This window comes from Pistacia vera, unplaced genomic scaffold (genome assembly GCF_008641045.1).
Source record: "Pistacia vera cultivar Batoury unplaced genomic scaffold, PisVer_v2 Contig550, whole genome shotgun sequence".
Taxonomy (NCBI): Eukaryota; Viridiplantae; Streptophyta; class Magnoliopsida; order Sapindales; family Anacardiaceae; genus Pistacia; species Pistacia vera.
The window spans coordinates 553948-569488 of record NW_022196391.1 but is presented as its reverse complement, the minus strand read 5'-3'; the positions used below and the strand labels follow the sequence as shown (position 1 = coordinate 569488).

The 15541-nt window shown below is 34.9% G+C and overlaps 2 protein-coding genes and 1 non-coding gene across 3 annotated transcripts; all 3 read left to right on the top strand.

The window, feature by feature from the left end:
• The first annotated feature begins 855 nt into the window (after positions 1-855).
• On the top strand, positions 856-2620 carry LOC116107941 (3-ketoacyl-CoA synthase 19-like). The gene has a single exon (XM_031394213.1). It carries the CDS (start codon positions 915-917, stop codon positions 2307-2309), a length of 1395 nt encoding a protein of 464 aa, XP_031250073.1. The 5' UTR covers positions 856-914; the 3' UTR covers positions 2310-2620.
• A 3659-nt stretch (positions 2621-6279) lies between these two features.
• LOC116108007 lies at positions 6280-6397 on the top strand. Its single transcript, XR_004124576.1, has one exon. It is a non-coding gene; the product is annotated as a U5 spliceosomal RNA (small nuclear RNA).
• Positions 6398-8620: 2223 nt separating this feature from the next.
• On the top strand, positions 8621-12150 carry LOC116107957 (ankyrin repeat-containing protein ITN1). The gene is made up of 4 exons (XM_031394239.1): positions 8621-8738; positions 9281-9808; positions 10371-10780; positions 11190-12150. Exons 1-4 carry the CDS (start codon positions 8717-8719, stop codon positions 12021-12023), a joined length of 1794 nt encoding a protein of 597 aa, XP_031250099.1. The 5' UTR covers positions 8621-8716; the 3' UTR covers positions 12024-12150.
• The last annotated feature ends 3391 nt before the right edge of the window (positions 12151-15541 follow it).

Sequence of the window (15541 nt, the reverse complement as noted above, 5' to 3'; positions counted from 1 at the left end):
TTAAGATCAAGGTACTATCAATCAAAGCCTTCACTCTCACCGTTCCCATCCACTATTTAATTATCATTGCCATCTTACCCTAATCTTATTGATTGCTTTCACATCTGAATATTTGATCATTCCTGGATTTAATCGAATCATTCAACTCTAAATATAGTTCTAGTAATTTTGTTCTACAAAGAATCCAGAGTAAAAACGATCGGAAAAAAAAAAAAAAAAAAAAAAACTGAAGATTTCTAATATTATCCAAAACAGTATTTATAATTATTTGAAAACTTTTTTAATCTGTCAAAAACTAGTATGTTAAATGTTGCATTATGAGCACGATGTTTCACGTTTCACCCACCAAAACAAGAAATTAAGAACCAGTTTCAATGGATTTTAATGGGATTTCTATTCTATGGGCACCTTAAGTAAATGCTACCTGGCGTCATAGACTGTACTGTAGTACTGTACAGTACTTTTCGTATCATTTTTAATAAATATATTAATCCATTATTTCTGTGGCGCTAGCTGCAGTTGTCCTTGCTGTTCCTCTCCTAGCCAGCGAACTAGAGAAAGATGACACTGAAATTCGGATGCATAAAAGAGCCGTTTTTGTGAACAAGGTCTTTCCCAGTAAATGATTTGACCCTTAATTAATTGAAAAAAATTATCAATTGAGAAAGTACAGGCTGTAATTAGAATTACAAATGTGCTTGAATTGAATATACAGAAATAGTTGAGAACGCAATTGTTAGGTAAATGAATAGAAAAGCACATCATTATCATAATTGACAAGAAAATATTGCATGGCTGGTCATAAATAAGTATTATAAATAGATAGACAAGCATATCATCCACTGGGATTATATATGTAGTATTGCTCAATTTCTTGTATAATTAAAACCACTCCTCCTGATCTCTGTCTTTCAATGGAGTTTTTAATTGCATTACTGTATCTTTTGCCTCTTACTTACCTCGTGTTCCATCTCTGTAAGTTGGTTTCTCGAAGGAGAAGCCAATGTTGCTATATGCTCGCCTATGAGTGTTACAAAGCTGCTGACGAGGCCAGGCTCAGCACTGGAGAGAGCGCAAAAGTCGTGTTCAGAAACAAGAATTTGGGCCTGGAAGAATTCAGATTTCTCTTACAAACCATCGTCAATTCAGGCCTCGGAGAGGACACTTATGGCCCCAAAAATGTCATTGCGGGAAGAGAAGAATCACCTTCTTTGATCGATGCTCTTTCGGAGATGGATGATATTATCTTTGACACTCTTGACCGCCTCTTCGCGAAGACGGGAGTTTCTCCATCTAACGTTGACATACTCGTCGTCAATGTGTCACTCCTCCCTGGCCTTCCTTCTCTGTCAGCTCGCGTGATGAATCGTTACAAGATGAGGGATGATCTCAAGGTGTTCAATTTATCCGGCATGGGTTGCAGTGCGAGTCTTGTAGCTGTTGATCTTGTTCATCAATTATTCAAGTCATATAACAATGCACTCGCCATTGTCGTTAGCTCGGAATCTCTTGCTCCAAACTGGTATTGCGGCAAAGAAAAATCCATGATGCTCTCCAACTGTCTGTTCCGCACAGGTGGCTGCTCCATTCTTTTGACAAACAACAGAGCTTTAAAACACAAATCCATCATGAAGTTGAACCATTCAGTGAGGACTCATATCGGCGCAAACGATGAAGCATATGGATGCTGCTTTCAAAAAGAAGATGGACTCGGCTACCGAGGTTTCCTTCTCACCAGAGCCCTACCAAAAGCTGGAGCTCATGCTTTTTACACGAACCTCCAGGTTCTAGTACCAAAAATCCTCCCCCTGAGAGAGCTACTTCGATATATAATTGTCACTCGGCGTAGGAAGGCCAAAGGCGCTACCACTAGCTTTGAAACAGCGGGCGCAGGTTTGAATCTGAAATCGGGAATTGATCACTTTTGTTTACACCCTGGAGGAAGAGCTGTTATTGACGGGATTGGGAAGTGTTTACGGATCAATGAATATGACTTGGAGCCATCAAGAATGGCGCTTCACCGATTCGGAAACACCTCCGCCGGTGGGTTATGGTATGTTTTGGGCTACATGGAAGCTAAAAAAAGGCTGAAGAAAGGCGATAAAATCTTGATGGTGAGCCTTGGAGCTGGTTTCAAATGCAACAACTGTGTGTGGGAAGTTATGAAGAACTTGGAGGATGCGAACGTGTGGGAAGATTGCATAGACCGCTATCCGCCGAAAACGCTTGTCAACCCTTTCATGGAGAAGTACAGTTGGATCAACGACGAGTATTTGAGCTTCATTAGGTTTCATAATCAGAAGCCATAGCCAGAATTGGTGGTTTAGTTCTGTTTCAGGTTTCCTTTGGTACGTATTAACAAAATCTTTTGAGTTCCGCATTATCAATATGTGGTGTGTGTTTTTGTTTTTGATTTCTCAGGTGATGGGGTCAACCACAGTCGATCTGCTGGCAGAAAACCCCACTCTCTGAAGCTGCATTTAGTACGACAATAAAGTTAAACTTCTGATATATTATTCTATGTTCGTGGAAACATTATCTGTATTCAGCAGAAAAAAAATATTTATCATCAATGAATTGTATTCCAACTACCAGTGTTTATTTTTATAATACTTCGGTTTGTAATCTTATACATCTTTGAGTTGCTATATATGTATATCACAACTTTTAAAATTTTATAATATTTGTTGTGTAATCAGAGGCAAATTAACTCTTATATTTGGGGTGACCATGTCCATCCTAAGTTTAGTAGTGAATAATATATTAGCGATAATATATTAACTATTAAAACTTATAAGAAAATTCTATAAAATGGTCTTATATCCCATGTTTTGAGTCACTAATGAAATATGGTAATTTTCATCTTAAATTATATTTCAATGATGGAAATGAAACAATATAAAATAATACCAAATCAAAAACAGTAAATACACAAAAGTAAAGAGAAAAAAAAAATATGTGTGATTTACTCTGGTTCATCCAATTAACATGCTACGTCCAATAAAGTCAATATTATTTAAATACTATCTCACCTCTCTTGTTATAATGAATGTAATTTTCCTTATGATTTGTTATCACACTTATCCAAAAGAAAAATAAGTTTATATACTAGGTTTAAAGAGTAAAACCTAATATAGTAAAATCTCTCTATAGTGATACTCTATATAGGAATAAACTCTATATAGTCATAAAAATTTATATTCCCAATTTCGGATAGTTATAAATAAAAATAAATTCTACATTTTAATAAGTTAAAATTTTTCTAATTCCCATCTTAAGGAAAGTTGCCTCCACATAGTAATAATCATATGTATATTAGAAAAAAAAAAATATAGTATGTTACATTAAAGGTTTAAAATAAAATAAAATATTTATCTGAAGCTGTTTGAGACAATAATTTATGCTTTAGAGTTGTTATTACATCTTTTAACTTGTGGATACATTACTCATAAGCATGAATATTTTCTTGTTAAAGCCAAAATATTTCTAGCTTCTCAAGCATTTTTAAAGCTTCTTGACATGAAACTTTTTGTATTTCTGTACTATCATCCTTATATAAAGAGGTTTTACTGTATTACAACGATCAATTTTGCTAAACCCAAACCAAATTAAGAATTAATTGGATCCTCAAATATGTTTGCGTGACCCCTTATTATTGAAGTGGCCGATAACTCCGATAAGAAATACTTTTATCAATATGAAATTTATATAAGCCTCAACGTATATCTATGACTTAAGAGGATATTAATTTTCCTTAATATATTAAATTTGTTATAGTGCTTCAAATAACTAAAATGCCATTTTAATCTTTTTTAAATAAAATTGTATTGGTTTTTTTTTTTTTTTTAAACGTATTAAGTAAGTTTTTCAAAGCAGCTCTAATTACACTAGACTTTTGGTAACTGATAGGAAGGAGGGACCCCTAATTTGCTTGGAAAGATATTCTAAACTCCATTAAATGTTTGGCTTATTTACGTAAGACTTTTGCCAGTTGCTACCTGCTTAACCAGAATGCATTGATCATGATAATAAAATTTCTTGGTGCCTCAATTAATATTCAACAACCAACGAATTCTATGTTTATCATTAATTTGTTGATCCAGCCAGTCAATAAACATCAAGATCGGTCCACTTTCATGGTTGACTTCTATTTAGGCCGCCTTGTCAATTCACTGTATTTAAACCTCGAGGGCGATGGCAAACCTATTATATCAAAAACCTAGCTTGGTTGCCCCATCTTTAAAAGGCGAACGACTTATACGTATCCAAGGTTTATCATAATGATAAGTTAGTATCCAAAAAGTTTTAAAACCACAAATAGGCACCTTCCGTCATGTTTGGTTAGTGATTTCTGTTTATTAATAGTGAAAAGACTAAAATACCCTTAAAAGTTTGAATTTTAGTTTTTTATAAATTTAAAAATTTCTAAACAACCCCTTAGGTTTACAAATTTAACTAAATACCCCAATATATAAAAATTTTGTAAAATAACCAAAAAACCCCCACCACCCGCAGTGCTAGATTCCGGCCACCACCGCCGGAATCTGGTCGAAAAATTGCGTTACGACACAGACCCGTCGGATCTGTGTCGTAACGCGTCAATCTGGCCTTTTCCAGCCAGATCCGTGGCTGATCTGGTCGGAAAAGGCCAGATATACGGCTAGATCTGGCCGTCGACGCCGCAAAACTCCATCTGCGGCGTCGACGGCCAGATCTGGCAGTAGATCTGGCCTTTTCTGGCCAGATCAGCCACGGATCTGGCCGGAAAAGGCCAGATCTAGCTGCTGCTTTGACGGCCAGATCTTGCCTTTTCCGGCCAGATCTGTGGCTGATCTGACCGGAAAAGGCCAGATCGGCATGTTACGACACAGATCCGACGGTTCTGTGTCGTAATACAGTTTTCCGGCCAGATTCCGGCGATGGTGGCCGGAATCTGGCAGTGCGGGTGGTGGGGGTGTTTTTGTCATTTAATAAACTTTTTATGTATGGAGGTGTTTAATTAAATTAGCAAACCTAGGGGGTTTTTTAGAAATTTTTAAATTTATAAAAAACTAAAATTGAAACTTTGAAGGGTATTTTAGTCTTTTCACTATTAATAAACAGAAATCACTAACCGAATATGACGGAAGGTACCTATTTATCATTTCAAAACCTTTTGAGTACCAACTTATCGTTACGATAAACCTTGGGTATGCACAAGTCGTTCGGCCCATCTATAAATCTTATTAATACAAGTACGGCAATTGAATTCAACAACTACATACAAACAAACTGGTTGATATATGGCTGCGCTTCTTTGATCATTTTCAAAACACTCAGATTAAATACATTTTTGTTTCTTTATTTTTAAAATCATAACTATTTAAACTTTTATATATTTATTAATTTAACTAAACATCCTTAACAAAACAAATATTATTTAAAAAAGTTTTAGTATATGATTTTGAGAATATGAAAACAAACCTGTATTTAATAGAGTATTTTGAAAATAGTTAAAGAAGCGCAACCACATATCAATCAGTTTATTGTATGTCAGTTGTTGAAATCAATTGCAGTACTTGTGTTAATAAGATTCAAAGATGAGGCAACCAAGCTTGGGTTTTGATAGGTTTGCCATCGCTCTTGAGGTTTAAATATAGTGAATTGACAAGGCAACCTAAATAAAAGGAAAACGGCCAGATCTAGCCGTTGACTATAGATATGGCATTTTATAGCAAGATTCCAACGGTGGTAGCCAGAATCTAACACCTGTGGGTAGGTGTGAGTATTTTTATTAATTTATAAAATTTTTATTAATGAAGTGTTTAGTTAAATTAACAAACGTAAGAGTTTTTTTGTTAATTTTCGAATGTTACCTCGTAATAATAACTTAACTCAGTTTAACAATAATATTTCAAAAATACTATTTAAAATACTAAAACAAACACACCCAATTTATATATATCTGATTTCCATAGATCAGTATTTTAAACATTGAATATATAGGTGCATTACTATTACATAGTCTCTTGTATTCATTTAAATTATGTTGCAGATACTTTGACGTTCATGATCAGTTTTGAATTGTGACAAATATTTTTGTTTATTAAAACTAGTGAGAAGTAGACGCTAGTGAATAATTAGACGGTGAGTGATGATAAAGCGTGTGTAGTTACTGTGGTAAACTAGTAGTAGGAGACTAGTTTTACAAGACCGCAGATCCCACATCGATACCGAAAGAGAACTACTGTAAGAGCCGTGTAAATATAAAGAAACGTTACAAAAAAATAAAACACACGGAGCCGTGCGGTGAGCACATAGCGAACTATTCTTTCGCCTTTTACTAAAGAATACCGTGTGCTCGCCGCTGAAAGCGGCATACGCCAATTTTTGGAGAGGTGTTCCTCTGTGAACGCCTCTAACAAGATATAGTTGCAAGTTTCGCGTCTTCTAAATATATTCTTCTCGGATTTTGTGGGATCCGTTTCTGCAGTATCATTAAACCCCAATTGGCCATTTGATACCATGTATAAACATCAACTATTAAAACCCAATCATCTATTTGAGCCCAATCAATCCAGTCAATCCCAGATAGCCCAATTCATCTAATTAATCCCAAATAGCCCAATTCATCTAATTAATCCCAAATAGCCCAATTTATCTATTTAAACTGAGGCATATAGACATAACTTTATCTAAAAGCCCAAACAAAAAAAGTGAGCCTATGGATCTTCAAAGCATATAGACATAACTTTATCTATAAGCCCAAACAAAAAAAGTGAGCCTATGGATCTTCAAAACTCTTCTGAGTATTTGCCACTACTCATTTGTTACCCTCAGTCAGCCCGAACCTCTCTAAATATTCAGCCAATCCACTGAAAATAGATTCTTTTTTTTTTTTGTATTTTTTCTGGTATGACTAAAATTTTATTCCCAAATATAAAATTTCATTGATAAAGAGATTCGCCCATCACCATACTTAACTAACATTAATAGTTTACTTTAAAGTAAGTAAAAATACTACATGAGAGTTGACATACTCTAGATTTAATTACTAATTAATAGTATTGTGAAACCCATAAGTTAAATTTTATAAATTGATTGTTAGTCAACAAAATGCAATTACTTTTCAGATTTAACAAAATTGGAACTAAAAATATTTATTTATAAAACTTGTTCGACTCAATTTATAGAAGAGAAAATGCAAACCTAATCATATGATTAAATAAAACCTAATACTTTCGAGGCGTTTGGATCATATAATGTTTTATTATAGGGAGATATTATATTAACGAAATAAAAGACCACCTTGAAGATTACTGAGAATGTTTAGAAAAAGTGTTTAGTTGGTTCGAATAAATTGGTGAATAATATGTTTGATTGGGAGGATAAATGAGTGAATATGTTATATAGATTACTAAATTGCTCTCTCTTTTAAATATTAATATAACAAGAATTTTTATTATTATTTTTTGAATATTCTCTCAACCCCCTACTTTTCAGATTTAGCAAAAACACCCTAGCAACCAAAAACGTTTTAAACTTAACAAAAACACCCCTACCCACCCCAAGCCACTGTCGGCAGCCAACCACCACCACTCGCAGTGCCACAAATCTAGTCGTGACACCAACAATGCCACAGATCTGGCTGTTTCACAGCCAGATATGTAGCCGTGAAACGGCCACAAATCTGATCGTGAAATGGCCAAGTCTTTAGCAGTGAAACACCGACTGTTTCACGGCCAAAGACTTGGCTGTTTCACAACCAGATCAATTGTTGTTTCACAGCCACATCGGCCAACGATGTGGCCGTGAAACAGCCAGACTTGGCTTTTTCCGACCATGGATCTATGATCCATGGTTTGTGATCCATGGTCGAAAAAAGCCTCACCAGTGCACGACCATTCGTTTGCCATTATAGCGACTTTTGACATTCTCTGGCAGCGGTCGACAGTGGCTGCCGGTGGTGGCTCATTTTAGGTATAATGACATTTCTGTAAATAATGATAATAACAAGGGCAATGTCATCCGAAAAAATTAAAAAGCGAAGAAAAAAATGTCTGCATAAGTGATTGAGTGTTTTGCAAATATTATTTGGACCAAATGGTCAACTGTTTAGGGGATATGGGAAAAAAAAAATTGTAATACCAGAGTAAGTTTTAATAACAGCACCCCCCGGCCGGTATTAAGAATATCAAAAATTTACCCCTCAAATATTACTGTTTATCAGAAAATATTTTGGTAATAATTTTTTACAAACCAACCAACTAACCAAACATCATCATCTACTCAATTTAAAAAATATTCTCCCAATTACTTAATATTAACCCTATCCAAACGGCCACTTCATGTGATTTTATTTTCCTAATTACTGGCGGCTGGCAAATCGTAAAATTAAAAATAATATTAAGTAATGAGTCAATACAAAAGTATTTGGTCGAGTGGTTGACGTGGGAAGAAGAATAACAAAGATAAATTATGACAAAAATCCAAAAGCTCTTTTCCGCCTTTCGACAAACACTTCACATTCACGACTCAACTATTCCACCACCCTTCCTTCCTCCCACTTTCCTTTCCTTCTCTCTCCTCTTTCTCTTTCTCTTCCCTTATCAGTGTAATTTAATCCTCTTTTTCTTCACTCTTCTTCTTCTTCTTCTTTTCAGCTTCCTTTCGACTTTCATTCCTCTCTTCAGTGATCTCTTAGTTTACTTTTTACATTTCCTTTTGGTACTCAACTATGGCTTCGTCTATTGAGGAAGGTAAAAGACTCGATGCCCATCAATTAATTTTTTTGTTTTTTTCAATTAAAGAGTCTTTTACATATTCTGATTGTAGTTAACGTGAATCTAGGTGAAGAATCTATCATTTCTATTTTTTAAGATGAAAAAATAATAAATATATACTATGATTGAAGTTTCTGATCTAGAATTTAATTTTGTTGCTGTAAATAGTATTAAGAAGATATTTTCTTTAATTAGACTCGTGGGTATTTTCTTGTTGATTGTCTAATTGATTGAGAAAAAAGATCTTGATTGGAGCTATAAAAAAGGTTTGAGTGCTTATAAGATCATATGATTGATTAGTTTTGAGCTAAAGAAACGTTAAGAGTTTATTTGATTGTAAAATTAGCTGTCTCTAGTTCAACTTGGTTAATTGGGTCTGGAAGTTTTCAGAGTTTATAGTAAAAGACAACAATAATATGAGCCTAATAAAATTATTGGTGTTGTGATTGATCGATAATAACAAGCTCTGGAGTAGTTACTTTGTGTAATTCTTGATCAACTGTGATGATTGTTTTCAGGAGCTGGGAGAGATCTTGAAAAAGGACAAATGACTCCACAGTTGAGTCAAAACTCTCTTTGGGAGCCTTCACTGACGCCATCACCTACGCCTTCGCTTTCGCCATCCCCTTCACCTTCTTCAGCAACAGCACCAGCTTTGGTCCTTTCCAACTCAGGGAAACGCATAGACCAAGCAGGAAAAAAGAAGTATGTGAAACAAGTGACGGGTCGTCACAACGACACTGAGCTGCATTTGATAGCTCAGCGCGGAGATTTAGGAGCAGTTAAACAGATTCTTGCTGAAATAGATTCCCAAATGGTGGGGACCTTAAGTGGGGATGATTTTGATACAGAAGTTGCAGAGATAAGGGCGTCAATTGTGAATGAGGTGAATGAGTTGGGGGAAACTGCACTGTTTACAGCTGCTGATAAAGGGCATATACAAGTTGTGAAGGAGTTGTTGAAGTATTCGTCCAAAGAGGGTCTTACAAGGAAAAATAAGTCCAATCTTGATCCCTTGCATATTGCTGCGATCCAAGGGCATCATGGTAATTATGTTGATTTCATGCTTTTTCTTTATCGTGGCAAGCTTGAGTATTCTAAAATAGCATAAGGTTGAAAGGTTTAATTGTGCCTTGAGCTTTAACTTTGTCATAAAGAGTTTAGTATTCTAAACAATAAGGTAATAGCTGGTTTTTTACATTTAAAAATTAAACAGTTATTTGCTTATCAGTTATGATAAGTAGCTTAATGGTTAATGGGGGAGAGATTGTTGTTCTGTTATGAAAATTCATAAGAGATATCTCTTCAAATGCAATTATTAAAGTAGAGGTTGCTGATTGCTATGTTACAATCAAAGTTATGAGTTATTATATTCACTTGTTATGGAGATCAGATTATAATTAAAAATTAGAAAATGTGCGAAAGTGGCTTTCTACTGATATGTGGTCATCTACTAGTGGAGTTTAGATGTTCTTTTTGTCCTTGGTTCTTTTTCAAGGACTGTGGTTATGGTTTTTCTTAACATTTGTGAGAAACATTACTGGTTGCAACACTTTATGTTCCTACAAGACTGGGGCTTCATACTAATAATTTTTCTTTTTGTTGCAGCAATTGTCCAAGTGTTACTAGATCATGATCCCAGCTTAAGCCGAACATTTGGCCCATCAAATGCAACGCCGCTTATATCTGCAGCTACAAGAGGACATGCAGCTGTAGTCAATGAATTGCTGTCAAAGGATAGTAGCTTATTAGAGATAGCTAGATCCAATGGGAAAAATGCATTGCATCTAGCTGCCAGACCAGGCCATGTAGAAATAGTGAGAGCATTACTCAACAAAGATGCACAATTGGCCCGAAGGACTGATAAGAAAGGGCAGACTGCACTTCACATGGCTGTAAAAGGACAGAGCTGTGAGGTGGTGAAACTGCTTCTTGAGGCTGATGCTGCTATCGTAATGCTTCCAGACAAGTTTGGTAACACTGCATTACATGTAGCCACCAGGAAAAAGCGAGCTGAGGTATTTATTTTCTTTTTCTTTCTTTTAAAACTAGAAGCGGTGCCTCTATTTAATGCTGCATGCTTATCTTTAGATTTTGTTCTTTCAGATGTCCATTTTCTGCATCCCTTCTGAATGTTTAATGATTCTCATATTTATTTAATGGAGTAATGATGTAAATTGAAATCAGAGTTGTATGCACACATATAATCAAATCAGTTAACTAAAAGGATTAAATTTGCTTCTTTCGCCTGAATGTATCAAATTGGATTTGTTTGACCTGCACTTTTTCTGGCAGATGTAGGATGTGTAGAACAGCACTGTTATTAGGTCTCAGTTTTACGTGTCCATGAATCCATTAATATATGGAAGCATCTCTAGAAATTTATATTAAAACCACCTTTGTATTGAACTTCCTGTTTTCTTGCAGATCGTGAGTGAGCTGTTATCCCTTCCTGACACCAATGTTAATGCACTAACCAGAGACCACAAAACAGCTCTTGACATAGCTGAAGAGCTTCCCCTATCTGAAGAAGCCTCAGAAATAAAGGACTGCCTTTCTCGCTATGGTGCTGTCAGAGCTAATGAACTGAACCAGCCCAGGGACGAGTTGAGGAAAACCGTGACTCAGATCAAGAAAGATGTTCACACTCAGTTAGAACAAACCAGAAGAACCAACAAAAATGTTAGTAATATTTCTAAAGAACTCAGGAAACTCCATCGGGAAGGGATCAACAATGCCACCAATTCAGTAACTGTTGTGGCTGTACTATTTGCCACAGTTGCTTTTGCAGCAATATTTACTGTGCCCGGTGGGGATCATGATGATGGAATGGCTGTGGTGGTGCACAGTGCCTCTTTCAAGATCTTTTTTATTTTTAATGCAATTGCGCTCTTTACATCTTTGGCTGTTGTCGTTGTCCAAATTACACTAGTCAGAGGCGAGACGAAAGCAGAGAAACGAGTGGTGGAGGTGATTAACAAGTTGATGTGGTTGGCTTCTGTTTGCACCTCCGTGGCATTTATGGCGTCTTCATACATAGTCGTTGGTCGGCGACATGAGTGGGCAGCAATTTTGGTGACACTTGTCGGGGGATTGATAATGGCTGGGGTTCTTGGCACCATGACTTACTATGTAGTGAAATCTAAGAGGACTCGATCAATAAGGAAGAGAGAGAAGTCTGCAAGATTTAGAAGCGGATCCAACTCATGGCCGCACTCTGACTTCTCCAATTCTGAAATCGATCGAATTTATGCTCTCTGAGTGTGGACCTGTAACATTTAAGAATATTTATGGTTGTAGAGAATAGAGCGATGTAATCAAACATGTATGAAAAAGATGTTGAGGCATCACTTGCTTAATAATATAGAAGTTCACATTAAGCATAATATATCTGATATGGCTAATTTTTCCGTGTGCTTTGCCTATTCCCTACATTCCTGCAACAGACTACCAAACTCAGAATTGCAAATGTTGCGCCTACTTTAGCTGAGAAAGGAGAAAAGTAGGACGTTGCTTAGTATGCTTAGTATATATGTACGTAGAGGAAAGCTATAAGTTCTCGGATGGGAAAAGGAAGTTGGCCGTGGTTGTGGTTGTGGTATTGTTCCTGATTCTGATGCATTGTTGATCATAATCTTGTGATTCAGCATCTGTTTCCCAGATCAAATAGTACATCAGATGAAGCTGATACTGGGAGATGGGTTGTGCCTGGAATTGCTCTGGAATGAATATTTGTAAGTCAGAATATATGTTTCTGAAACATATATGCACAGTAACTGTATGGAATTGTTGTGACATATCTCCAGCAATGTTCTTATTGTCTAATGGAAAATAAGCAAAATTGATAAATGGGGTACCCAATATTTTCTTCATCATTCTTTGATAAAATATGCCCTGGAAAGGGACATCCTCTGGCGCTGGACAAGTATCAGAAAATGCATAGACAATGCTCCATTGACATGCAAAATTTGACCAGCTTGGGCACCAGTGCTTTTAATCTGGCCTGAAGAATGAACATGGAAGATGTAATAATTCAAATGCGAAATGGCTCCACCAAGACGGCTGTACACAAAGAAATGAAACAATAATTGGAGTACAAAATATATGCTCTTCCACTTGAAAATTATCAATGCTGATCCGAACCCTATATAATATTAAAAATCAATCTAATCATAATCCATGGCAGGCAGACAAAAAAAAAAAATCTATAATTTAAACGATAAGGGCATGATTTAGGCTTATGGATAACTATCTAATGTATTGCAAATGGAATAATTATAACTTGGTAAGGGTATCAATTTATTAGACTATGGTGTATCTAACCTTTGGCCCAAAAAAAAAAAAAAAAAAAAACCGTCAAAATGATGCTGAAGAACAAAATCAATTTGGGTGATGATATTCATTTAAGTTTAATCTCAAACAGATAAGACCAAAATTAGAAATTTAAAATAATGAGGAGAATTTAAAATAAGATGGGCCTTTTGAGCTTTTGCGAGTATTGGACTGTCTAAACAAAACTGGATGTTTAGCCCAAGTGCTAGAGGCTTTTAGTTGAGAATTATATTTTAGGCTTTTCATAAAACTGCTTTAATAAAGAGCACATATAACTCAAATGGTTTATATAAATTTCAACAAGAAATTATAAAGGCGATTGAGGGGATTTATTCAGTCAGGATTTTTGGAGATTAGTTGAAATATATGCAAGTTGGTTAAGACATTCTCGATCACAAAAAAAAAAAAAAAAAAAAGAATTACAAATGATAGTTTTGACGATATAGATACGCTTTTGACACATATATATCCTTGTAGTATTTGAGTAAAAATAAGTCTTTTTGAAAAGTACTGACAACAGTTTAATAAAAAGCACTTTTAAGCTTAGAACAAAAAAAAAAACTAAAAATCTACTTTTTCCAAAATAAAAATAACATTCATAAAAAGAGATTTTGACATACAACCCCAAAGTCCCAGAAAATATTTGTCACAATCTCTGATTTGTGTAGCTTATTTCTATATTGTTAATATGATACAATGAATAGTGTAAAAATTTGTGTGATTTGAGGGAAGCTGGATTCATTTAGATAGATGATCCTTAAAAATATTTTTTGTTTTCCCTTCTAAGCAAAGCAAAATCTCTTACAAGTTACAAGTACAACACTCACACCACTGTTGTCATTTTCTTGTTGAGTATAGAATCATAGGATCTCTTTTTCATTGAGTAGTACACATGACTGGCAATATATAGAACATGATTTCTTCATTGCATAATTGTAGAATCAGGTACTGATATCACAAAAAGTGAGATCTTTGATTATTAGATACAATGACTATATGTTAGAATATCAACATTTATAGAGAGGAAGACTATATCCACTGTACCTTTCAAATACTGGAAAATACCCCCCTCAAACTAACAACTTTAATCAAATCCGAACTTCGAAATAACATTTTTTATACTAAAATGAGTGAATTATCTATTCTGCCTTTATGTGTACGAGTGAATTATTCATTCTCTCTTTATATAGGTTAACGTATATCAAAATCAAACGAGTCTATCCTAATAGTTTAAACTGTAACAGCAGGATATATACTTCATAGACCCAAACCCTGGGAGATAAATACAATTATCTCACGTTTTTATCTAAATTAGATCATCTATGGCAAGCCAAAAGAGCTTCAAATGAACTGATCATTTTGAACCCATATTAGTTTTATTATACAAAATTTTGGGGCCACTTGAAAATTCTAAGTATGAAGAATGTAATTGAGTATTCCAGCTGGTATTTGAGTTTGTCATCCATAAAAGTTGGGTGGGAAAAAAATAAAAACAAAAGGGTTTACTTTTTCCTTTTTTTTCTTTTTTTTAGTTATATGTTTTATGAGTTCTCCCTCAGTGCTCAACAACAACCAAAATAGCCTTTTAACTACTTTCTTTTCTTCTTTTCAATTTGGTTTCTAATCCTGTCAAAATTCTGACAGACATTGTTACTTAGTTTAAGGTTGAGTTACACCCACTAGGAAAATCTAATCTAAAGAAAGAAAAGCGGCCACCTGAAAGGCTGTATGTCTGCATTTGAAGATTTCGTTTTGCACATTATTTTATTCTTCATTCAATAGTGCAAATGTGCATGTACCAGAGGGCCCTGGTTCATTCATTTCTTACTGCTTAGTTAAAAGAAAACGTTTTATTTGTTTGATCCAAGAATCGTTTTCCTTATTTTTAACCTTTTTTGACATATTCAAATGTCCCTTTGCTTCTCTTAAGAGGCAGATAAGTTGGGTTTTTTTTTTTTTTTGGGTTGATGAACGGAGTTGTCTAGATCAGTTTATGTGTACTTTAATTAATCTTTCGGGATCTTGAAACTATAGTTCGAGTAAAAGTTTCAATGACCACTCTTATTAACATCTAAAAAGGAACCCAAACTCAAAACCTCTTGAATAATATATTCAGGATTTTCTATCCCTATCAAACCATTCAACCATCCAAAGCTAAGAAGTAGTTGAGTTGACAAGTTGGTTTTTGCTATTAAAATTTTATGTGTTTATTATTAATTCTGTTATCCGATGATTGGCTCGAACATAATCATCATCGTCTTTGCCTAATTTGTGTTACTTTGGAATTATAAACATAAATAAAAATCAGGGGAGCCATGTCGGCTCATTGACTTGATGACAAGGGAGATTCATCTACACTTTACAGGTAAGCATTGTAAAATTTTTGTTAATATGTGATGGTAATCACTATTATTATTATTATTATTATTTTCTTATTATCATTTGGA

Coding starts and splice junctions, on each gene's coding strand:
- LOC116107941 (XM_031394213.1), top strand. CDS start 915: ATGGAGTTTTTAATTGCATTACTGTATCTTTTGCCTCTTACTTACCTC.
- LOC116107957 (XM_031394239.1), top strand. CDS start 8,717: ATGGCTTCGTCTATTGAGGAAG. Junction 8,739..9,280: donor GGCTTCGTCTATTGAGGAAG/GTAAAAGACTCG, acceptor GATTGTTTTCAG/GAGCTGGGAGAGATCTTGAA. Junction 9,809..10,370: donor TGCGATCCAAGGGCATCATG/GTAATTATGTTG, acceptor TTTTTGTTGCAG/CAATTGTCCAAGTGTTACTA.